This window comes from Sminthopsis crassicaudata, chromosome 1 (genome assembly GCF_048593235.1).
Source record: "Sminthopsis crassicaudata isolate SCR6 chromosome 1, ASM4859323v1, whole genome shotgun sequence".
Lineage (NCBI taxonomy): Eukaryota > Metazoa > Chordata > Mammalia > Dasyuromorphia > Dasyuridae > Sminthopsis > Sminthopsis crassicaudata.
The window spans coordinates 660,419,332-660,444,311 of record NC_133617.1 but is presented as its reverse complement, the minus strand read 5'-3'; the positions used below and the strand labels follow the sequence as shown (position 1 = coordinate 660,444,311).

Genomic DNA, 24,980 nt, shown 5'->3' with positions numbered 1-24,980 from the left:
ATGCCAAGGGAGAAAGGAAGGAAGAAAGTAGGCTGAAAGTAGCAGCAGTGCTCCCTGGCAGACAAAGGTAAGCTATTGCTTACTTCCCAGGGGAAAATGGCATTCTCTTCTAGGGGCCGTGGCAGATAAATCACCCCATTCTCCATTAGTCTAATCAATTTTTTCCTGTGGGGTAATAATCCTGGAAGGCCCTAGGAGAACCTGGCACTATGAGGTGGAGGGACAAAAAGAACAGATGGAGCTTGCAATGTATACTTTCTCTACATCTTCTCTCAGGTGAAGGGGAGAAGAGAATGTATGTATTTGCAGGTACAGATTTCCATGACATCCTTTCTAAAAGATAACAGGAAGGAAAAGACCAGATTAATATAATTTCATCTTTGGCTTACTGACTGATTTTTTTAGGTTTTCCATCTGGATCCTTGTGGCTCTTGAGCATATGAATTCACAGCATCCAATACATAAGATGACTTAAAGAAGCTGGTGATTATTTTATGTGGAGGAACCATGTAAACAATCAGAAAGGACCTGAGAGAGAGTCTTGACTCCTTTGCTCGTACAGATGGAGACCCAGAAAGGCTTTGTGACCTGTCCAGACTTCGTCCACAGGTAAGTCGATAGCAAACTGTTATTTGAGTCCATTTTCCCTGGCTCCAAATCTATTATTCCTTTTCCATGCTGCCATATTGGGAGCCAACTGGCAAGCTTATGCTTCATGCTCAAGCCCGAGAGTCTACTCAGTCTGAAAACATCAAAGCTCGGCTGATAGAGGGACTAAGATGTATATAGTGATAGAAACCATATAGGGCACGACACCAGAGGGCCATAAAACATAATATGAACAAAGACCAGACAGGTAGATAGACTATATGCAAGGTCAGAGATTATACAAGATCAGGGATCATATCAAAATAGAGATCATATAAGGGCTGAAACCATAGAGAACTGGAAATAAGGTAAAAAATGCAAAAATAAGAGAACTATAAACATTTGGATATTAGATTAGTCTGAGTTTTTTGCCCTTCTTCTACATTCCTGATTCTGCTCAATGGCCTCAAAAGCAACACACTTAATTCTAGCAGAGTTACCTGAGTCTTCCTTTACAGAATGATTCCATCTTCATAAACATTTAGAAAATGTAATGACAAACTCAAGCCAGACCCACTGGATGATAGTTCACATAATGTTACTTAGTGCTTTATAGTTTGCAAAACCCTTTTCTTAAACCATTCAGTTGAGGTAGGTCAGGTAGAGAAACTGAGGTTTATTTAGCAAGAAGTCCTCACCCTGTCACATGATCCTATTAGGTAGACCTGGGTCTCCTGGCTCCAGTGCTTATGGATTAAAAGTGAGGAGAGAAATGAGAACTCCCTCATTCACCACATATGTTTCCAAAGGTCACAAGATTCTTGAAAGAAAATTTACTACAGTGGAATTTATGAAATATGCAGAGGCGAGTCCTAAAGATGAGTCCCTGTTGATTTTGAGTAGATCTTCCATGAAAAGTTTTACTGGGGTTGAAGAGTGGATTCTGTGGCCTAGAAAATAGAAACCCTTGCTATCAGTTTGTTGACCAGATAGTACCGGACTCCTGAGGTCTTTGAACCCTTTTCTTCCCAATCATCTTTTAAGACAGAAGTGATAAATGCATCAAGAGACATTTCCAACTTCAGCCTTTCCTGAGATCCACATTTTCCTGACTTTGGTGGCATGTTAAGCTGAATGCTGAAGGAGTTGAAGTATGGGATCTAGTGCAAAGAATGAGACATAGCTAAGAATTCTACTTAAATTTATGGTTTTTAATAGACTTTGGGATCTGGAATTGGACTGGAAATGCTTGCAGGAGGCTTCAAGAGGGGAGGAAGGAAAAAAATAACTACTATTTTAAAGGAATTACATATAGAAAAGGGATTTGATTGTTCTGCTTGACTATGAGGAGAGGAGAGAACTTAAAGAGAAAAGAACTTCTAGTTAAATTATAAGGAGACAAGAGATAGAGAACATTGTGAGATATAAAATGAATAATTTTGATTACATTAAATTAAAAAAAAAAGTTTTATATATATAAAACCATGCAGCCAAAATTAGAAAATAGAAAATTAGGAAAAAAATTTATAGGCAGTTTATTAGATAAAGGTCTCATCTCAAATATATTATATTTTGTCAGATTTATAAGAATGAGTCATTCCCCAATTGACAAATGGTCAAAGAATGTGAACTGTCAGTTTTTTGATGAAGAAATAAAAACTATACGTAGTAATATGAAAAAAATGCTATTAATCATTTTTGATTAGAGAAATGCAAATTAAAACAATTTTGAGATTTCATCTCTCCACTATTAGATTGGATAAAATGATGAAGGGAGAAAATGACAAATATTGGAGGGGATGTGGAAAAATTGGGACATTAATACACTGTTCGTGGAATTGTAAAGTGATCCAACCATTTTGGAGCATGGTCTGGAATTATGTCTATGACTATGAACCACTACATAGAATTCCCAATCCCTCTATTTTTGTCCACCTGCATTTTTTATTTCCTTCACAGGTAATTGTACACTATTTCAAAGTCCAATTCTTTTTGTACAGTAAAATAATTGTATGGACATGTATACATAAATTGTATTTAACATATACTTTAATATATTTAATATGTACTGGTCTACCTGCCATCTGGGGGAGAAAGTGGGGGGAAGGAGGGGAAAAATTGGAACAAAAGGTTTTACAACTGTCAGTGCTGAAAAGTTACCCATGCGTATATCTTGTAAGTAAAAAGCTATAATTAAAAACAAACAAACAAACAAATAAGTAAGCAAATAAATAAATAAATAAAAAGAAAGGTTTGTCTCACTTGGATAGCAAAAATAGGGTAAAGGTTATCTACCAAGAAGTTCTGTAGCACAGATTGGTAATGAAGGCTTTTTTGGTCCTGACTCAGCAGGCCAGTTATGAGGCCTCCAGTTCCAGCATAGAAGGCAAATTGTGATTCCTGGAACCTTGACATAATAGGTATGACTAGGGTGGTCCATCCCAGTGCAGTGGGCAAGCTGCCAACATCTTTAGCTCTAGGATGGAAAGCCGGTAATCAGCAAAAGAAGCTTAGGATAGTCTCTCCTGTGCTCCAGAAACAGAGTTCAACTTTTAAAAAATGAGCAAAAAATCCAAAAGAACCTTTAAGATAGAAAGTAACTACTGCAACAGGGAAGATCAGAACATAAACTCAGAAAAGGGAAATAATGGCAAAATGCCTACATGTGAAGCCTTAAAAGGGAATATGAATTGGGTCCTAAGCTCAAAAAATTCTCTTGGAAGAGCTCAAAAAGAATTTTAAAAATCAAGTACGAGAGGTAGAAGAAAAATTGGGAAAAGAAATAAGCTATGTAGTAAAATTATGAAAAAAGTGTCAACAGCTTGGAAAAGGAAGCACAAAAACTGACTGAAGAAAACCATTCTTTCAAAGTAAAATTGGCCAAATGGAAGAGGAGGTAAAAAAGCTAAATGAAGAAAATAATTCATCCTCACATCGACTCTGGGAGATAGGCACTATTGTCCCCTATATTTGGAACATCCTCTTTCCTTACATTCACCTTTCAGGACTCCTAACAATCTTTATAAGGCTTGGGTCAATTGTTGCTTCTTTAAGAAGTCTTTCTTAATTGTGCTTCTTCCACATCCATAATTGTATTTTTGCTTTAAATATTTCTTGTATTTGCTTAGCTGTGACCATGTTGAATCCTTGTAGTAGAAGGTAAGCTTTCTAAGGACAGAGGTAGTTTCCTTTTCCATTTATATCTCTAATGCTTAAGTTTATGGTGACTGACACCAGTAGGCATCTTAATAAATTTTTGTTGCTTGATGATTGAAGAGACATTATTAACAATTAAAGAAGAGGAGATAAGTTTGGAGAGATTGGTACTTGCCAAAATTCTCTCTGAAGAACTTTGGGATTGATTGTGTTACATGAAAGACACTGGCACAGGTCTGCCCAGCATGATATGCTCCATTAAAAAAGCCTTTGTGGGTTATATGAACTAAGTAGAGTTTCTGTAATTCACAAGAAAGGTGAGATGTGCAAATTTAGAAAAATCTCCCCTCAGTGTTCCTTTGGACTATTTGTGCCCAAGCCATGGTCGAGCCTGCCAAGCTTGTGCAGATCTGATCTATATATCTTGTTCCCAACATAGATATGTCATTTTGGTCGTCTTTGAGAACAAAGGACAACAGTCAATCGACTACTTGCCCAAGAACACCTTCCCTATATCACCTTCCCAGAAATAAATCCTCTCCACTCCATTGCCCGGAAGAAGAAAGGATGTCTCTTTCAAATACATTTCAACATTCAAAATTGCAGTGTCCTTTATAGAGCTCAGGCAGTGGACTCCAAAGCTCTCATCCAAATATTCCCTGGATATCCTTCCTCTATAAGTTGTTCTTTTCTAGGCAGAAGGCAGGATGGTTCTATAATCTGTTCTGGCTGTCTCAAAGCTCCAGAGCATCTGGTAGTTAAAGGAAACGATTTGGAGGGAGGGAGGAGAAGGGGGAGCAGCAAGCACAGGGAAGTTTTGAAGTCTTGGAATTTAATGTTTAAAATTTAATGAAAGGGAGGGGCAAGAAGGCCTTTATGAGTAACAGAGAGAGAATTTGTGTCAGGGGGTGCCAGGCTAAATAGATTAACTTATTTGAAAATTTCACTTGGAGCCATAGAATTGAAAGTTATATCAAAGTAGCCCTCTAGTACAAGAGCTATTAACATTTTTGTTTGTGTATGGACTCCTTGGAAGTCCATTGAAACCTATAGACTCATTCTCAGAAAAATGTTTTAAATTTATAAAATAAAATAATAGAATTACAGAAGAAATATAGGCATCTATCAATATCAATCTCTTTCCACATGCATACATGCATGTAACATACATAACAATAGGTACATGTATATATTGACATATAGACACACATGCCCACACATGTATAGGAATACACATTATTTATCAATACCTACATGTATACATGTATGTCTGTGTGGTATGTTATATAGGCTCAAATACAGCCTATATCATCACTGACCCATATCAAACCTTCACAAGTTACTCAGCTGCTCCACGCTTGCCATAGCTTCATCTGAAAATGAGGGGTCTGAACTAAATAATCCTTGAAATTCTAAGTCCATAATGATAGCTTTTTCCCTGAATTATTCTCTTGACTTTTCCATTTACTAGGTGAGTAACATGTCACAAAAACAAGAGTTTTAGGCTGGCAGGCCCACAGTAGTTCCAAGTGTAGCCCAAACCAGATGAAGATGTAAGTGGGAAATAATTAACAAGATGAATAAAAATACAACAAAACATGGTTAATATTGACAATAGGTGGCTTTCTAAGTTCTATGTGGCTTGCAGAGATTCTTGTACGTAGTTTAGTCACTCCTTTTTCCATTTGAGTTTGACTCTACTGAGTACTCTACTTACCCCATGAAGGAATCATCTAGCACATCATCTTTGATGAGGAAACCATCCAGCTTATGCTCAAACACTGTCAATAATCATGGCTTTACCATTTACTAAGCGGGGCATTGCATTTTCAGATCACTCAGTTGTTAGCATAATAACATCAGAATAAAATATAGAGCTTTAAGGTTCACAGTGCTTCCCTCACAAGGACCCCCAAGGAAGTCAAGTAAGTATGATTTTCATCACTTTACAGGTAATGGAGAGAGAAAGTGGCTTGTTCAGTTTGTATAAATACTGTCAGTGGATACAGGTTCCTTTTTTTTTTTTTTTTTTTTTTTTAATAAAGTGATAAAGTCTGAGATTTGGAGTAAAAGGGCTTGTGTCTGAACTCAGAGACTTACCTCCTGTGTGACAGTAGGGAAAATTACTTAACCTCTCTGGGCTTCAGGTTTCTCATAGCAAAATGAAGGAATGGGACTAGGTGACCTCTGGTGTTTGTTTGTGCTCTAAATCCTGTGACCTTGAACTCTAAATCCTGTGACCTTGAACTCGGGTTTCTTGACTTCAGCTTCTGTGTTTTTCTCAGCATAATCTTATCACCTCTGTTATATTGAGTTGAAATCTGTCTCCCTGTTTTCATTCTGCTATCTGGGGCTACACAGCATACATCTAATTTCACTTCTAAGTGACAAGCCTTCACAATAAATGACGCTTTCTCTTTATTTTTTTCTGGAGGGTCCCCAGAATTCCCTCAGTCATTCTTCATTTAGCATAGTCATCATTTTCCATGTATATTCCAATTTCTCAGCATCTTTCCTAACATATGGCATCCAGAACTGAATAATGCAGACAAAGCATTATCACCTTCCTTTCTGAATGGAAGCTTTAAGAAAATTCTTGGCACTTAGCAAGAGCATGGTACATAGTAAATACCTAATAAATGCTCATTGACTTGACTTTCTTATTCTGACCAGTATAGTAAGCCTTTTTACTGGAGCTTCAGATCACTATTTTTTTTTTTTTTTTGCAATGATATCACTTTGTTGATTCCCTCAAGCTTGTAGTCAGTTAACATCCTTAAGCCTTTTTCATTTTACTTTTTCACCGTTAATCAGATCTCTCCCATCTCATGCTTGTGTAGTTGCATTCTGAGACTTGGTGCATTATTCAAGTTTAAATTAAGTGTAAAGAAAGCTGTCAGCAATCCCTGGGGCTCTCTGTTTACTCTGCTCTGACTCTGAATTTCCAGGGCTGACTATATTAGGAAATCATCATCGATTCTTAAGGGGAAGGCAGAAATGAATCATTGCATGTGACCCTCTCTTCCTAAACAAAAAGGCTTCCACCTGAAATCAGAATTCTAGGACAAACCTTGGAGTTCTTAGGTGGCACAGTGAATAGAATGCCATACCTGCAATCAGGAAGTTTCTTCTTTCTGAATTCAAGTCCCACCCCAGCCCCTTATTAGCTGTGTGACCTTGGGCAGGTCACTTCACTGTTTGCCTCAGTTTCCTCATGTGTAAAATGAGCTGGAGAAGGAAACGACAAACCCTATAGTATCTTTGTCAAGAAAATCCCAAATGGAGTCACAGAGAGTCAGGTATGACTGAAAATGACTGAACAACAAGGGCAAGGCTTCCCCCAAATTAATTTTATTCATTAAAGACGCAACACAAATGAATGGAAAAAATGACAACAAAACAGCTGAAACCTGAATGCTACAAAATTATACTGACCCAGCTTGGAAATATAGTTGATGTAAAAATTAAAATAGCAATGAAAACATATTTCAAAAAATGCAGCCAGGGAACTTTAATTACCTAGAACAGTTTGATGGCTTAGTTTAGATATTAATATCTATTACTTGAGTAATTTAATGGATTTGTTTACTTATTCACTGATTCTGTATCCAAGTCTTCTTGACATTATTGTTCAGAAGTAGGGCTTAAGGGGGGGTAATGAGAAATTGAATTATTTCTTCCTTCCTTTTCCCCTCCTCTCCCAAAATGTTAGCCTAGGTGAGAACCAGGGGAAGAAGGAAGGAAGAAATAGCTGTCAAGGTTCATGGAATAAAACAGAGTCAGGAAATATAGATTTAGTCTTGTCTCTACCACTTATAAACTATGTTTCCTTGGGGTTTTATTTCAGCTCCTTAGACCAGTTTTCCCAACTGCAAAATGATCCTAATAAGATAAAACATTCCTAGCTCATCTAGTTCTTATGAAGAATGTTCTATGTAAACCTGAAGAATAATCTCATCCTAAGATTTTGTCTATCCAAAAACTTTGAAAGACTTATGAATTCTGATCAACAAAAATAACTCAATTTTATTCCAGAAGACTGATGGTGAAGCATGCTAACTGACCACCTGATGGAGAGATCTTGGGCCCAAGTACAGACTGCAGCATGTATTTTTTAGACATGATCAATGCGTGGATTTCTTTTGCTTGACTGTACATGTTTGCTATAGGGGTTGCCATGCAAATCAATGAATTTTGACTCATTAAAGGGTTGTCTATTCTATTGAAGTTTTGATTGTTCACTTTTGCCCTACAGTCCAAATCATTGTATCCTCCACAGTTATTATTTCATTAAAAATAAAATATTTAAGCATGTTAAATATTTTAAAATGTTTTATTTCTCTTTGTTAAAGTTGATAATTGGGACTAGAAGTTGGAGACAAGATAAAGAGCATTCATTCATTCATAAGAGATTGAATGGTTCATATGATAAGAGGCTTTAGAACTAGATCATCTAGTCCAATACCCTCATTTTCCCAAAAGAAAAACTGAGGACAGGATAGAGAAAGGAAGGGATTTACTCAAGATCACAAGGTAATAAGTATTAGAATAAGTATTAGAACTTAACAATTGAACTTAATTGCTCCAACCACTTGGCCATTGCACTTCCCATTACAGTATGTATATAGGCATATTGTATCTTTACCTTCTACATATATATCTGTCCCTGAAGGGGGACCTGAAGCTCTCTCTCTGAAATTCCTTCAAGGAGAAAGTCTCCTTGAATTCTGGCCTCTGTAAAAGACCCGCCCGAGGGAAACAGGATAAACAGCTTCATTCTGTTAGCCTGAGAGAGGCACCAGCCCCATTGATAATACTCACTATTGATTAAGAGCCCTATTGAGGTGAAGATTAGCCCAGAGACACTCATTCAATTCCAAGATTCTCTATTCTGATTCCAGCTCAAACTGCACCCAGCCCCCATCAAGAGCAACCCTCAGCTTGTAGTCAGGTTTCAATTATAATATAAGCCCACTTGGGGCTCAGTCCTTGCAGAGGACCTAACATGCCAAGGAGCCTCTCTCCCTGACATAGCAGCAACCTCTGCTGAAATGATATTCTCTTTCAGTGTCACCCTCTCTTTATCTCTTTCTCACCTATTTTCTGTAACAAGACTTTATACCTCTCTGTCGGGATTTCTCTGCTAGAAACATTACTTCTCTGTCAGAACCTTGCCACCAAGGAATTCAGCCTTTCTATTCATGCATAGCAAAGGCTGACTTCCCAATGCCAATAATAAACTTCTTTTTATCAGTCTAGCTTTTTGGGTTCATAAATTCCCTTACAAAGGACCTCTGTACTGCCAGAAGGGGAGTTCCCACAACTCTATACCCTGCTCTGAATCCTAGGGGATTTTAGGGGAGCCAAACCTCTTCATTTGGTTCCCTGAACCTGCCACTAACCTCATCACTCTTGAATAGGGGACCCCAAAACTCTAAAACTCCTTGAAGGAGAAAATCTTCAACTCTGCCTCTGTGAGGGACCCCTACCGAGGGAAACCAGACAAAGTTTCATTCTGTTATCTAGGTGGGGCTGATTCAGTCCTGAGCAAAAGAATTCCAATCCTATTTAATTAAAGAAACTCATCCAATTCTATTCAAATTCCAGTGCAAGCTGAAACCCAGGTTGTAGATGAGCCACTAAGTCCCCACTAAGACCCAATATAACAGTTTCCTTCAAGGAAGGTCTTTTGCAGATGGACCATAGCAGCTCCCTTTGCTGCCAGGACCTTCAGTCCACTGAGAACTGCATTCTCAGTGTAAAACTCCCTTTTCCAATAGATCTGCCACTATAGAAGTCTGTCTCTTGGTAAATTGATTTCTATCTAACAATAAACTTTCATTTTGCAACTAATCGGCAATGAGTGAATTCTTTCACTCCTAAAACTTGCAGCCGATTTTAAAGGGGATTTTTCACAACTCTCTTACAGCCACTAATCTAGACTGCTCAAACATCATCACTCTGATTTTCCTTTCAGGAAATAAATCAGTAATAAGCTATTCCATCAATTGTTTTTTACCTTTTTTCCACTTGCTTTGTCTTGAGCTGCTGCTTTTCCTCAACAAATGAGGTATTTAGAGCTCTATGTAATCTCTGGAACAAAGAGAAAAATAATTAGTAACTCCCCCCCTACAAAACCACATATTTCAATTTGGAGAAAAAGCCCTGGCTAAGCATTTGCCTTAGAGAACAGAGGATACTGAGTCACAGGAGAATGTTGGCTTTTTCTTCCCAACTTAAGGGGAGGCTGGTAGTAACTTATGTTCCTATCTAGCTCTAGGTTCAGTTACATTTAAACAGCAAGAAATCTCTATAACTTGTCATTCTGTCTCTGGAATGAAGCCATATGACTGAATATTTAGTACTTATTCTGGCTGTGAAAAGGTCAGTCAAAATCATCTATATAGAAAATTCTGACTTTTTAAAAGATCCTTATCTTAATGAACAGCCAGTAGGAGAACCTCTTAAATAGAATCCAAGTGTCCTTATAATATGAGCTACGAAGTTATGTTAAGAGAATGAATAAGGGAATTCCAAAATCATAGCTTTAGATCTGGAAAGAACCCCTTAGAGGTCGCCTAGTCTAATTTTCTTATTTTCTGGATAAAGGTAATGAGGCACAGAAAAATGAAAGGATTTGGTCATGGCCACATGGACCCTAAATATCAGAGCCAGAGTCTGTACCTAGGATTTCTGAATCTAGATTTAGCACTTCACACTGATAGTCTATGTATGGAGCTGGCTGGTGGTATTACTAAGGAATGTTCTGAAGATAACAAACAGCCACAACCTATGGGAATTAGAGCTGACTTAATGGAATCTTTTACTATAGAACAAAGAAACAAGGTGCTTTCTTAGGCTAACTCTTCTGTGGGGGTGGGTGTGCAGAAGTGAAGTACTTTAGAAAAGACTGTGTAAGACCAATAGAAGACAAAAATAGCTTATAAGTAGGTCTTAGTCCAGGTTTGACTTGATTTATTCAGGTAAGCTGATCCATGAAATCTAAGCACAAAACAGTACTTAGCATTGTGCTAGACTTTGTAGAGGATATAGAAGTCTGATAAGAAATAGTCCTGTTTTCAAAGAGCTTAATTTGATGAGAAAGTTGTTTTAGATTAGAAGTTCATGGGGCAGCTAGGTGGTGCAGTGAATAGAGCACCAGCCTTGAATTCAGGAGGACCCCAGTTCAAATCTGGTCTCAGACACTTAACACTGCCTAGCTGTGTGACCTTGGGCAAGTCACTTAACCCCAGCCTCAAAAAAAAAAAAGAATAGAAGTTCTTAATATTGGGGAGGGAGAGGTCCTATAGACTCAAAGGGTCCATGGATACACTTCAAGGATTTCCATGAACTAACATGGGAAAAAAAAAAAAAAATCACATGCTGATTTTTCTAACCTCTAACTGAAATTTAGCACTTCCTTCAGTTATTGAAAAGCATTCTGAGAAAGGGCCTATTGGCTTCAAACTAACAAAGGGGTCCCTGACACAATCAAGGCTAATAAGAGCTTCTATTTTAGAGGAAAAAAGAACTGTAGTTTTTTACATGACAGTGACATCTGCATTCTTCACATTTGATTAATCTTGCATTTCATAGAATAACAACATAATAGAATCTGAGTTGGAAGGGACCTTAGAGATGATCTAGTCCAACCCAAATCTGAAAAATGAGCTCACTTTTAAAGCTGGCCTTGAGTCCTGAGCTGATACTGCCTGTGTGACCTTGGACAAAATATTTAACATCTCTGGGATTGTTAGCCAGCTATAAAACTAGAATGTCGGACTAAAAGATTTCTAAGGTTCTTCAGAACACAGAATTCTATGATTGCTGATAAGTGGTCACATAGCTTCAGCTTGGAACCCACCAATTTCACTAATCTCTCAAGCTATCATGTTCCATTTAAAAAAAAATCTCAATTAAATTATTTCTTATATGAAATTGAAATCATTGTCCCTGTAAATTCCATTGACTTTTTCCTATTTCTTTTTATCTTGAGACCTAACAATAAATTTCTCCCATGTGACAACCCTTCAAATACTTAAATAGCAAGCATAAGGCTCCTCCTAAATTCTCTTGTCTATAGACTAAATATCCCCACTTTCTTCAACCTAGCCCAAAGTATAGTCTCAAGGTTCTTTGTTGTAATAATTGTCCTCTTCAGGAAAGATTCTTTCTTCAAATGTGGTATTTATTAGAACATAATTCTGCAGATATGGTTTTACTTAATTATATGTCTGACAACAAGAATTTTTTATTCTGTATTTCCTGGTATGGTTGGAATTTGGATCATAGTCATCTGAATCTTCCATGATACTTACCTGACTGGTGTGAAGCCAGTATTTCAGCTTGGATTTCTTTTTGATTCGTGGTAGGATCAGTCTATATACTATGTGCTCTCCAATTGTAGTTAAAATGGATAAACCAATGCCAATGCATAACATCACGAAGAGTCCAGAAAAGTGCTTAATACCCATTTGCAAAGTCTAAGTGAACAAAAAAGAAAAAGAAAAGGAAAGCCATTTGCAAAGAATGACAATAGAATTTGGTCCACTGTATTATACACACACAGTTATAACTTTTATTCTAAAAAAAAGTCAGAGAAATAATACTTGTGTATTGATTAAATAATATATTCATTCATTCTTTAAACATTTTTTAGACAACTACTAGATGCAATGCATTGTGTCAGAGTTAGACATAGTGTGGACACAAATAAAAATGAAACAAGGTCCTTGCCCTCAAGGAACTTACAATCTAGTAGGCAGAATAAAATTCAATCTATCAAGCAGTACCAAAATACTGTTATACCTATTGAAAAAGGAAGTCTTTGATTTTTATGGTTCAGATTTAGGATTAGGAAATTTTTCAAGTTTGGTTTTTGTAATTAATTCATGATTGTCAAATGCTAGGGAGAATTCTTCTTCTCTGGGTTTCTGTGAGTCTAAAGGAATTGCCTCTGAAGTCTGAGAATCAGTGTGCTCTGTTATCTGTTATCATGAATCTCTTAAAATTCATATCTGTTGTAGATAATGAGAACACAGTCAAGGGAAAAATGACTCAGAGAAGATTGTAACTATTTTGTTGGGATTGAGTCCCTCCTGCTCTCTAGTTGTTTCTTGAACTTGCAGTCCCATTCCTTGGAGGCCTTTGAGCAAACTTTGGATGATCATTCATCAATATATTGTAGAGGAAATTTCATTTTAGGAGGAGAGCCGACTAGTTAGCCTCTAGGGTCATTTTGAGTTGTTGCCAAATGCACTGAGCTGCTTTGGTAGATGGTGACTATTTAATCTGAAGCTGACTGCACACCTCTCAGGGATATTGTGGATAGAATTAATGCTTTAAGAAGGAACTGGAATATATGATCTATGAATATATGACTATGAAGTCCTTTCTACCTTTGAGAAATTTAGATTCTGGGAGGTTTCCAATCTCAAAGAAATTCTTTCATTGTATAAATCTTAGAAACTGTCTCTCTCTCTCTCTCATCTTCCTCTTCCGCAGCAAGATTAAGACAATCTTTTCCTCCTGGTGTCAGGTCTAAGATGTGATTCTAAAACTTCTGGGACCTTACCTTCAGTAGCTTTTATGTATGCTTGCCAAAAAGACTATTTTGTGGAAAACTCATGTAGGGAAAGCACTCACAAGATGATGAGAAAAAGCCATAAAAGGACCCTCTCAAGGTCTGACTTAAGAACTTTAGAATTGATTTGTATGATATGAGTGACACTGGCACAGGACTGCCCAGCATGCTGTGCCCTCATGAGAGAAGGTCTATGCTCTATGAACAAAGCAGAATTGAAGTAGCTCAAAAAAAAATCCAAGATGTTAGAGAGTCTACCCCAAATGTTCATAGGGACTATTTGTGGCCGACCTGTGGCAGAGTATTCTGAGTTTAATTAGCCACAATCAGACACACTATCTTGGCTCTAACATAGTGATGTCATTTGGGTCCTCTTTGCTTATGGATAGCAACCAAACAATTATGAAGGGTAATGCTCCTCTGAGGGAAGAGATTGTTTTGTTGTTGTCCTTCAGATGCTAGCACCTAGTTGGCACTTTGTAGATGCTTAAGAAATTCTCATTGATTAATTTACCATTTAATGATAATGATGATGACTTTTGCTTCTGTGTTTTACCTTTCAACCAAAAAAGTCAAAGGGAATTTCAAATTTTCTGATCTTCATTTTTCTCTTTGTTTAGAGGAGCCAGAAGAGGCATGTATATGAGAAGACAGCTTCAGATGCCATTTCTAATGGGCTCTGATCAATACAAGATTACAACTGGTTAGATAAGGGATCACTAAAGTTACTGCCCATTTACAGATTCTTTTGACTAACTTGGAGAGTGTGAAAATGCATTATTTGAGCATGTAACAGGTATGTAGATACATTAATTCCCTCCCTTCTGTTTTATTCTCTCAACCTTCATTTCTCAATTTGGGGATAGAATCAGTGGCATTGTAATTGATAATGATGATGATGATGATGATGATGATGATGATGATGATGATGATATTAGTAGTAACAAATACTTAGATTTATATGCAGATTTACAATTCAAAAGTGTTACTGACAACATTGTTTCATTTGATTTCTGTAATAACAGTTGAAGTAGGTTTTATTGTACCTACTTTACAGTTGAGGAAGTGTGTTCAGAGTGGCTGTATAGGGACTTATTCTGAATTACATGTCTAGCAAGTAATAGAACTAGGACTTCAACTCAGGACTCCTGACTAAGCACATTCATTATAAATGCGATTCCTCTCAATTTCTCTTTCCATTGGGCAATCTCTCACCTGTCCTTCATTTCACACCCTAAATATTATGTTCCCACCCATTTCCTCATCCTTCTGACCTTCATATTCCTGCTTCTGGTGTTCCTCTTAATTTCCATATTCTTGTTATTGGTATCCTACCAACCTAGTCACTGAAGCTCTGAATTCATTTTTGGCTGATCTCCTTCCTTTTTTTCTTCAAAACTATCAGTTCTGCCTCTCCACAGTTTTTCAGCTGGTAGAGCAGAGAGTTGGAATGTACAAGATGGTAGGAAGTATCTTTAAGTCTAGTTTTAAGTCTAGTTTGGTCTGGTGAAGTGGTTAGATGGGAAGTTAGAGATATCAGGAATATAGGAATATCCTGGGTGATTCTCAGGCTTTCAAAGGGTCTAAATGATGAGAATTGTGGGCAGCAGTCAGGAAGTTGTTCTATCATTTCAGTTGTGTCCTTCATGACCTCACTGGGGTTTTTTTTGGAAAAGGTGCTAAAGCGATTATTTTATAGATAAGGAAACTGAGGCACAAAAGGGCAAGTGAGTTCAGGGTCACATAGCTAGTGTCTTTATCTGAATTTGAACTCGGGTTCTGGAGATCTATCTGCTGTATTTTACACTATCCTAGCTGTGTAGGAGTCCAGGAGATCTCAGATTAAAGCCAGACACAGACACTTATTAGTTATAGGACTTTGGCTCTCTGTTTACTCCAGTTTCTTCTTATATAAAATGGGGATTGAAAATAGCACCTCCCTTCCAGGGCTGTTATGAAGATAAAATGAAATATTTGTAAAGTGCTTTATAAACCTTAAGGTATGGTATAAATTCTAGCTATTATTATTAATAATGATAACAGTTTTATTCTGAAGTTCAAAGGGGCTGGGCATCAGAGAAAAGAGAATAGGTTGTATAAAGAGGTAGTAGAATATAGCATGCTGAAAAGATACTGAATTACCTTTGGTAGACATCTTTTATATCCGTAACTGTAGAACACTGTACTCATTCTCCCCTTGCCCCATTTCAAATCTACAGACTCCCACTTTCCCCTATTTCCCACAAATTTCTTAACCTCTCTGGTACATAGCTCTTATGATGTCACCCTCCTGCTCTAAACATAAACTGTAATGGCTCTCTGGGATCTATTGTATAAAGTCTATGCTCAGCATCAGTCCTAGAGGTCAAAAGGACCTGAGTTCAAACCCAGCCTAGATACTTGACACTCACTGTGACCCTGGACAAGCCACTTTATCCCAATTGCATCTAAAAAGAACAAAAATAAAAAAATAAAGTCTATACTCATAGGAGCTAGTTAAAAGTAACTTTAGGTGTGATCTGGAATAACTATAGCCTTGCATAGGGCATGAACGTTTCTTGGGAAGACATCATCATTTGCTTCTTCCTCATTGGGAGAAGGAATAACAATAGAATAGTGTTATTCAGTTGTGTCTGACTCTTCATGACTCCATTTGAGATTTTTTTGGCAGAAATACTGGAGTGGTTTGCCTTTGCTTCTCCAATTCATTTTACAGATGAGGAAACTGAGACAGAGTTAAGTGACTTCCCAGGGTCACATAGCTAGCTGGATTTGAACTCAGGTCTTCCTGAATTCAGGCCTGGCCCTCTACCTTTCCACCTACTTGCTCTGTCAAGGGAAAATGAGTGGTCATTCTCACTTGTTGTGGTTGCCAGTCCTAAATCCAGGAGTGATTCTTTAACAGAAGAGGGAAATAATTCCTAGAGACTTCAAGGCCATGCTGGAAGTAATTAGCAGACTTGACATTCAAATTCTCTTAAATTCACTTAACTTCCTTTTCTAGCAGTGAAGGGACCCACCAAAGCTTAATAGTTTTTTTTGTTTGTTTGTTTTTTTGTTTTTTGCCATTTTAATATATTTAATGCAGGACTTTTGGTATTACAAAAAGAATATGAAACAAAAGTAGATAATAACTATATTAGGAAATGAGTATGATATTTTTAAAATTGTAATAAAAATGAGATACAATTAAAAACAGAAAAGGGAATAGAAAAGCAGGATTAGAGTTATCTCATTTAATAATTTTCCCTATAGAATACTAGATGATTTTATAAACAATTTTTGGGTAGAGGTAATTTAACTATGTGGTTATTTATGTGTATAAATTAGTATATAGAGTTCCATGTCCAGTATTTTTTCTATCATGCTATGCTCAGTAAAAATAATCATAGTCTCTGGGAGCTCATTATATAATGATTCATGATAGAACTGCAGTAGTATAATCCAAGATTCATGATAGAACTGCAGTAGTAATCCAAGATTTACCACATTGTAGATTATCTATTTTAGGACAAGTCTAATTCTGGTCTTTTTGGTAATTTACAGTTTGGCATTAGAATGAAATGAGATGTTTGTTATCTACTAGTTAGCCATAACATGGTTTAAGAAACTGATTTAAGAATGTGTTTCCATCAGCTACACCCAGAGAGAGAACTATGGGAAATGTGTGTGGACCACAACATAGCATTTCCACTCTTTCTGTTATTGTTTGCTTGCATTTTTGTTTCCCTTCTCAAGTTTTTTTCTTTCTTTCTAGATCTGATTTTTTCTTGTGCAACAAAATATATAAATATGTATACATGTATTGAAGTTAACATATATTTTAATATATTTAACATGTATTGGACTACTTGTCATCTATGGAAGCGGGTGGGAGGAAGGAGGGGAAAAGTTGGAACAGAAGATTTTGCAATTGTCAGTGTTGAAAAATTACTCATGCATATATTTTGTAAATAACAATCTATAATAATAATTTAAAAAATGTGTTTCTTCTCAGCTGCCTCTTTCTTGAAGTCCAGTTGGTGCTCCAAATGGGGAAACTGAGACAATCAGAAGTCAAAAATTCTTAGTTATAGCTTCCCCTCTGGGTATATGATTGTCCCTTCTACAATTTGAAAGGTGTTGAGAAGGAGGGAAGATTAGTCTGGAAGTTAATGTGGTTTCTCCAAAGAAAGGAACTGAAAATTAGGACAAAAATTAATGTAGGTTTTTTTTTTAAACAAAACTGCATTTCATCTGTACTTAGAATGATTTCTAGTCAATTTATTTTCCAAAAGATCTAACAGAGTTTTATAGCAAAGCAGTTCAAATGATGCTAAAAGTTGGGAGTGGCTTCCACATGAGCACAGGTCAAGAGGATTAGGATTCTTCATCTAGAAAAAACCAAAGGCTCAGAGTGGAGCTGATCAACTTTATGACATGATCAAAAGTTTTGGGAGTATCTCTGTGTACTTACTTGCTAAGTCTAAGATTTTTCTAACCTCCTTCAAAGCAAAAGAAAACTTTAAAAAAAAAATCCATTCAGCAGTAAATATGATTTACTCATTCCAAAAGCTGTATACAAGAAGCAAGCTATATTGCCAGTTGGCAAAACAATACCATCATCAGACAGAAAAAAATGGCTTACTTTGATTTGTACATCAATGCTATTCACTTTCTTCTTTTTTTTTCCCCAATTTTTTTAACACTTTTATTTAAAATTTTGAGTTCCAAATTCTATTTCTCTCTCTCTGTCCCTTTCCTCTCCCCTTCCTGAGGTAATAAGCAATATGATATAGGTTATGCATATACAATTATGTAAAAGGTTTTCATATTAGTCATTTTGTAAAAGAAGATTTGAATAAAAGAAAAAATGAAAAAAAGTGAAAAATAGTGTGCTTTCGACTATATTCAAACAACATAATTTCTTCACCATTAGTCCTTTGGAATTTCTTGGATTATTGTATTATTGGGAATGGCTAAGTCATTAGTTCTTTTCACTTCACCATGTATCAGTTCACATAAATCCTTCCAGGTTTTTCTGAAAAAAACAACAACCTGCTTGTCATTTTTTAGCACAATAATATTCCATTATAATCATATACTATAGTTTGTTTAGCCATTCCCCAATTGACAGTCATCTCTTCAATTTCCAATTCTTAGCCACCATAAAAAACTGCTATAAATATTTTTGAACAAATAGGTTCTTTTCCCTTTTTTTGGGGGGGTGTCTTTGGGATTAGCAGCTGGGTAAATAATGAGGATAAATACCCTTTATTTACATATATTCATAGGAATAGTTTTAGAGGTCTTTGGAATAGTTCCAAATTGTTCTCCAGAATGCTTGGATCAGTTTACAATTCTATTAGTAGTTCGTTAGTGTCAGTTTTCCCACATCTCCTCCAACATTTTTTTTTTTGTTATATCATTTGCTATTCTTCTTACCAATTGTCTACATCATTAGAACCTCTTCAATGTTGAAGTCAGAAATGGGAATTGACTTTAAAGTCATTTCCAGAATTATTAGAAGCTATGTTAGACTAATTCTGAGCAAACAATTAACTGGTTAATTTTATGTTAGAAATGTGAAATATAGGTATATATGAATGCATACATACATATATGTATATTGCATATGTATATATATATATATATATACATATATATGCATATTGCAAATTGAGCACATAATTCCAAAACTAAACTAAAACCTTGAGTCATAACTTTTTCATTTTTCCATTTTTTCTGTAACTACCATATATTGCTATTCTTTTAAATGCCCTATTAATATTTTCCTTCTTGAAGGAAAGATTTGTGGAATAGTGACGGCCATGTCAATTTTTTCTTTGCAGTGTGATAATGTTTCTTCTAGGGAATCAAATTTGGCAGCAAGTGGGAGAGGAGAAATAATGACTTTAATTCTCTTCTTTTCAATTCTCCCAGTCCTAGAGCAAAGAAGTCCATTTCTTACTCTGGAGATTTAATGGAGTTCAGATGACCTTTATTCTGCTATGAAGCTAGCACACATGTTCAATCATTATTCAATGCAGGAAGTGCTGAAAACTAAGCAAATTCAATACATGATTTAGGGATCAAAGCAGGTCCATGAGATTGTTATGATAATGTCTCCTTGAAGCAGTAACTGAGGAACTCTCTGAGAATGTAGCTGTTTTTACTTGAGGATGTTCTGTTTGACATATTGATCAATGCTATTGGTACCATAAAATTAGGGGGAAAAGAATTCCAGTTTCTTGTGGTACTCAGTGAATAGAGAGTTAGGATAGTATAGTGAAAAAATCATTGGATCTTGACATTTGGGGACACAGTTTGTATATCTGTCTATTTATCTGTAGATATCAGGACTATTCATAAATCTAGCTATAACTGGTGTTTGGAACTCTTGGTGAGGAAATACCCTCAAATAAAATAAAGTGCTATATGAATACTAGCTGCTGCTGTTGTTATTATCACTACTGTTACCAATAGAGATATTGAATAGTTGTGACTGATCAAGATTCATATAATAAGTATATATTAGAATCAAAATTTGATTCCAGGTTTTCCTGATTTTAAGGCTAATTGTTATCAACTATACAATAATATTATATTATATTATACAGGATAATATAATGGAAAAAACATTGCATTTGAAGTCAGAGAACCTAGGTTTGAATTTTGCTTCTACCACTTATTACTGTTATACTTGGTCCAGTAATTTCTTCTTTTCAGGCCTTAGGCTAAATGTAAAAGATGGTAGAATGAGGGAGAGAAAAGGAAAGGAGAAATGAGAAAAAGAGAGGAGAGGAAAAAAAAGAATATGAGAGGAGAGAAGAAAAGAAGGATCGTTCTGTGGCTGGCCATCAGAAATCATGTACTCATCCAGCCAAAATTATTGGCCTGTTAGAGACCCTTTGTTCTAAGTTTAATTCTTCCCTTTGCATTGTTTGAGGCCTATAAGAAGAAGATTCTCTTGTCTCCTTTCATGTCTCCTTTTAGCTTCTTCTAGTCTCATCTTGTCGCCCTCATTTCATCACCTTGAGATATGTGTTTTTAAGTCTAGGCTTTGGAAATATTAGACCAAAGACTTGACAATGATATATATATGTATGTATATATATATATATATATATATATATATATATATATATATATATATATATACATACATACATACATACATACATACATACACATACACACACACACATATATATATATATATATATATATACACATTCATGTATACACACACACACATTTATGTATTTCTTATTGTCAGTTTGCCAGTATCCTTACACCTGTCCATTATATACTGCCACTTTTGCTTTTCAAGTTGTTTTAGTTAAATAATTGATGTGAATTCATCATCTTTGTTTCATTTAATCAAAAAAGGTTCAATCAGCTAAGCTTGATGTAAGCTTTCTTTAATTATCTTATAATGCAATCATTGCCTAAATTTGTTCTCTTCAGAAGAGGCAGCCAAGACAGCAAGACAGGATTATGCTCATTTCTTGCATATTGATTGCTTATCTTGCTTTCTGGGTGTTCTTTAGAAAATGGAGCTTAAGATATTTATAATATAATTTTACATTTTGTTAACAAAAAATATGCATTGTGAACCTTAAGGTAACCATTTATAATTTTCTGTAATTATTTACTGCTTAAGGTTTCAATAAGAATTTTCAGTACAAAACCCTTAGATTATTGTTGTGAACTCCCACAGAGGTTCTTGAACCACCTAATGGGACCAACTCATCTGGATAATACTAGGTTTTGAGCATCTCTTATGGGTACTACGAGAATTGAAGTCTAATATTCTTCTGATACTTGCACTTTCAAATTCAATATTTCAGTGGCAGTTAGATAGTCCCTTGGGCTCCTGTCAAGTAATCAAAACTGCTGAACATTTTGGAGACACATTGGCTATGGTGTGATGCAGGAAATAGAGGATAAAATTTGGCTTCAGGAAGATCTGGCCTCATATTCTGCCTCTGGCACTTATTAGCTATGTGTCCATGGAGGGGCTACTCTTCTCATTCTGAACCTCAAATTCCTCACCTGCAAATGAGATAATAATGGTTGTCATATCTGCCTCACAGAGTCCACAAGATCATAGGTTGAGAGGTAGAAAGGAACTTAAAGGATATATAGTTCAACCTTATTATTAGGATAAGAAATCTGAGACCCAGAAAGATTGTCACTTGTGTGAGGTAATGCAGGATGTGACATAGTCAAGATTTGAACTCAGTTGTCCTGACTCCAAAGCTAATGTTCTGAAAACTTTAAAATGCTACCTAGATGTTTGTTGTCATCATCATTTTGTTATAATTATCTTTGTGTCAATGTCATCATCATTATCACCATTAACCTTTGAAGAAAATTTTATGTATCTATAGCATCCTTCCATGTTTTCACATTTAATTTTTTCTTTTGCTTCATACAGATTTTCTTTGTCCAAAAGATTAATCCAAAAAAACTCCCTTATGTGTAGATAGTAAAACCCTTTCACAGTTTAACTAGATCATCAGTATAGAAGTGGAAGAGACCTTTGAGATCATCTAGTTCATCCTTCTCTTTTTATAGATGAGAAAGCTGAGGCCAGGAGTGTTTTAAGTAGAGTCTCCAAAACTACACAATTAGTAAGTGGCAAGATAAGAATTTGAACCCAGGGTCTCTGATTCCAAATACTAATATTCTTTCCAGTGTAACACACTGCTTTTCTATTTCCAGTTTTACTGCAAGTATAATTTCTATACCCATAGTCCCAAGTGGACTTTACTGGCATATTCAGTCACTTTTACTGACCTAATGTCTCCTCACTTGAAGGCTGCCTCAATGGTCTGTCAGAGAGACATGCCTGGGAGAATTATCCCAGACAATCTGTAATGGTTTTACTTCAGAATTATATGTCCCTGGACATTCCACAGTTTCTGAGTTTCTAGAAAGTGGTTTTTTATTATTATTCACTTCAGAAACTTTTCATGCTGGTACATAGATAGAGCCCAATGCCATCGTTTCATTTTTCTCCTGCCATATTTCTCACTCAGCCATTGCAACTGAAAACACAATTTGTTGGGCTTTTCATCAGCCTTTACTTTAGGTATTTATCATCATATAGGGAGGCAGGGTAGCAGGCGGTCATGGTAGTAAGTACATTAAAGTGGTTGCCTGACTGGGAAGAAATCAAAGACCAGCATTCTCTCTCTCTCTCTTTTTTTGTTAGCAAATGTTTTTTGTCCTCTTCAAGAATTTCCAATTGAAAGGCTGTGAGAGACCCTCCCGTACAATGACATGAAGTGCCATGTGAAACAGAATGACAGTGAGAAATAAGACTTGCAGAAATGGAAGTGATAAAACCTTAAGTTACACAAAAGTCTTGTTTTCCAACTTTGTTTTTGAAAAATGCAGGAGAGAATTCTTCAAAGCCATCTCAAATAGCCAATTGAAGGGAATGTTGGAAGATGGTATTGAATCTCATGTTTCTGCAGTGCTGACTTTATTTTAACCCACATCTAAATTGCCTGCCTTCAACCTGGATAGGAATTTCTGTGCTAATACTCTTCTTATTTGCAAAAATATGTGGCATACATCCTTATTTAAGATATTTTAGTGAATATATTTTTTTCATTCTTCATCATGTGTCTTGCTTTTGTCACATAATAATTGAATTTTGAAACAGTATAATGTTGGTTACTGAATTAATTATTTTTTTGAATTACTTCCCTTTTTGAACCCTCTTCAGCTGTATGACCCATCAGTGGTCCCTTAACTTCTCTGTATTCCACGTAACATTCTAAAAACACAAGTTACAAGTGAGCACTGATATGTATTAATGGAGGGAGTTACTATATTTGGAATCCCCTAAATTCTGAAATCATGAGACCAGGCCAAATAAAAATGTTTCTTTCTCCTATAGGATTGTTAAATATTAATCCTAGGCAATAGAACAAGGGAATCATTTGTTCTTAGGTAGGGCCACCTTTATCCTTAGTCATTAAATATGACATAGAATCCTACCTTTATAAAAAGTTCATTCCTATTGGCCTGCAAAAGTACTGCCCTTCCTTTCTGCCTGGCCCATAGTGCTGCTATTATTGGAGCTGCCAGAGTGTTAGGTGATAGAATAGATAGAGGGCTGACCTTGGAGTCAGCAATACCTGAATCCAAATCCTACCTCAGGCACTCACTAGCCCTCTGAAGCAAGTCATTTAACTTCTCAGCCCAGTTTCCTCATTTGTGAAACAGATATCAGTAGTAGCTACCTCATAGCATTGTTGTCAAGATTCAATGAAATAACTGAAAAAAACCCTATGCAAAACTTCAATAGTGACTGGAGTTTGGTGTAAAAATGAAGAATAGGTTTAATCGTAAAGAGAGGGAAAGATAGTGGTTTAGGAAATTATTATCAAAGAGAAATCTTGTGATAGTGGAACAGTGACGATGGTTCCTTGTGAGAACTATAGTATGTGGGTGGCAGTGTGAAGATATAATTTATGGGAAATGAAGAAGGAGATGAAGTGTTAAATCAAGGTATTTGAGGAGACATCATTAAGCATGTTTAAATCCATACATGTGGGAAGAGAAGGGACATCAGATATATGAAACTCCTTTAGGAAGTAGAGAATGGTTTTAAGCATACAAGCATACCTTACAAGCATAACTTAGAGATATTGTGGGTTTAATTCTAGACCACCACAATAAAGTGAATATTGCAATTAAGAGAGTCATAAAATTTTTTGGTTTCTCAGTATATATAAAAGTTAAATTTATACTATATTGTAGTCTATAATCAATAATATTATGTCTAAAACATCAATTTATTTACCTCAATTAAAAATAATTTGTTGCTAAAAAATTCTGCCATCACCTGAGAGTTCAGTGAGTTGTAATCTTTTTGCTGGTAGGTGTTGGTGGCTGCTGACTGATCGAGGCTATGGTTGCTGAAGATTGGGGTGGCTGTGGCAATTTCTTAAAATAAGACAACAATGAAGTTTGCCACATTGACTGACTCTTCCTTTCATTGAATACTTAGAGGTCACTGTAGGGTTATTGATTGGCCTAATTTCAATGTTATTTGTCTCAGAGAATAGGGAGGACCAAGGAGAAGGGGGAAAGACAGAACAGCGTTAGTGAAACAGTCAGAACACACACATTTATTGATTAAATTCATTGTCTTATATAGGTGTAGTTGGTGGTGCCCCAAAACAATTTCAATAGAATATCATAGATCATTGATTAATCACAGATCACTATAACAGATGTAACAATAATGGAAAAGTTTGCAATATTGTAAGAATTACCAAAATGTGACATAGGAACATGATCTGAGCACATACTGTTGGAAAAATGGTGCTAATAGTTTTGCTCAATGCAGTTGCCACAAATTTTCAATTTGTTAAAAAAAAAAAACAATGCAATAAAGTGAAGAACAATAAAATGAAGTAGCTTGTGTAGTTATAAAAATCTAAGGGAGATGATACAGATAGATAGGAATGAACCTTGAACAGATGTTGTAGCATAATGGTGGCCTAGGATGGTCTGGAATTGGCTGTGAGGAGCAAAGATTTATCTGTCTCCTGATCTATAAGAGAGAAGGCATAAGAGAATGAGCAAGCCACACTGAAGAAGATGGACAGAAATGTGATATTTCTCAGAGAGGGAGAGCCAAGTTTTG

At 36.0% G+C, this 24,980-nt stretch overlaps 1 protein-coding gene across 1 annotated transcript in view; it reads right to left on the bottom strand.

The window, feature by feature from the left end:
* The window catches only part of GRIN3A (glutamate ionotropic receptor NMDA type subunit 3A), a 202,088-nt gene that overhangs the window by 5,428 nt on the left and 171,680 nt on the right, over nt 1–24,980 (bottom strand). The window contains exons 7-8 of the mRNA XM_074282997.1: nt 12,063–12,227; nt 9,764–9,837 (exon numbers count right to left, since the gene is read on the bottom strand). Coding sequence (XP_074139098.1) covers nt 9,764–9,837; nt 12,063–12,227 — 239 coding nt within the window. The remainder of the gene's footprint in view (nt 1–9,763; nt 9,838–12,062; nt 12,228–24,980) is intronic.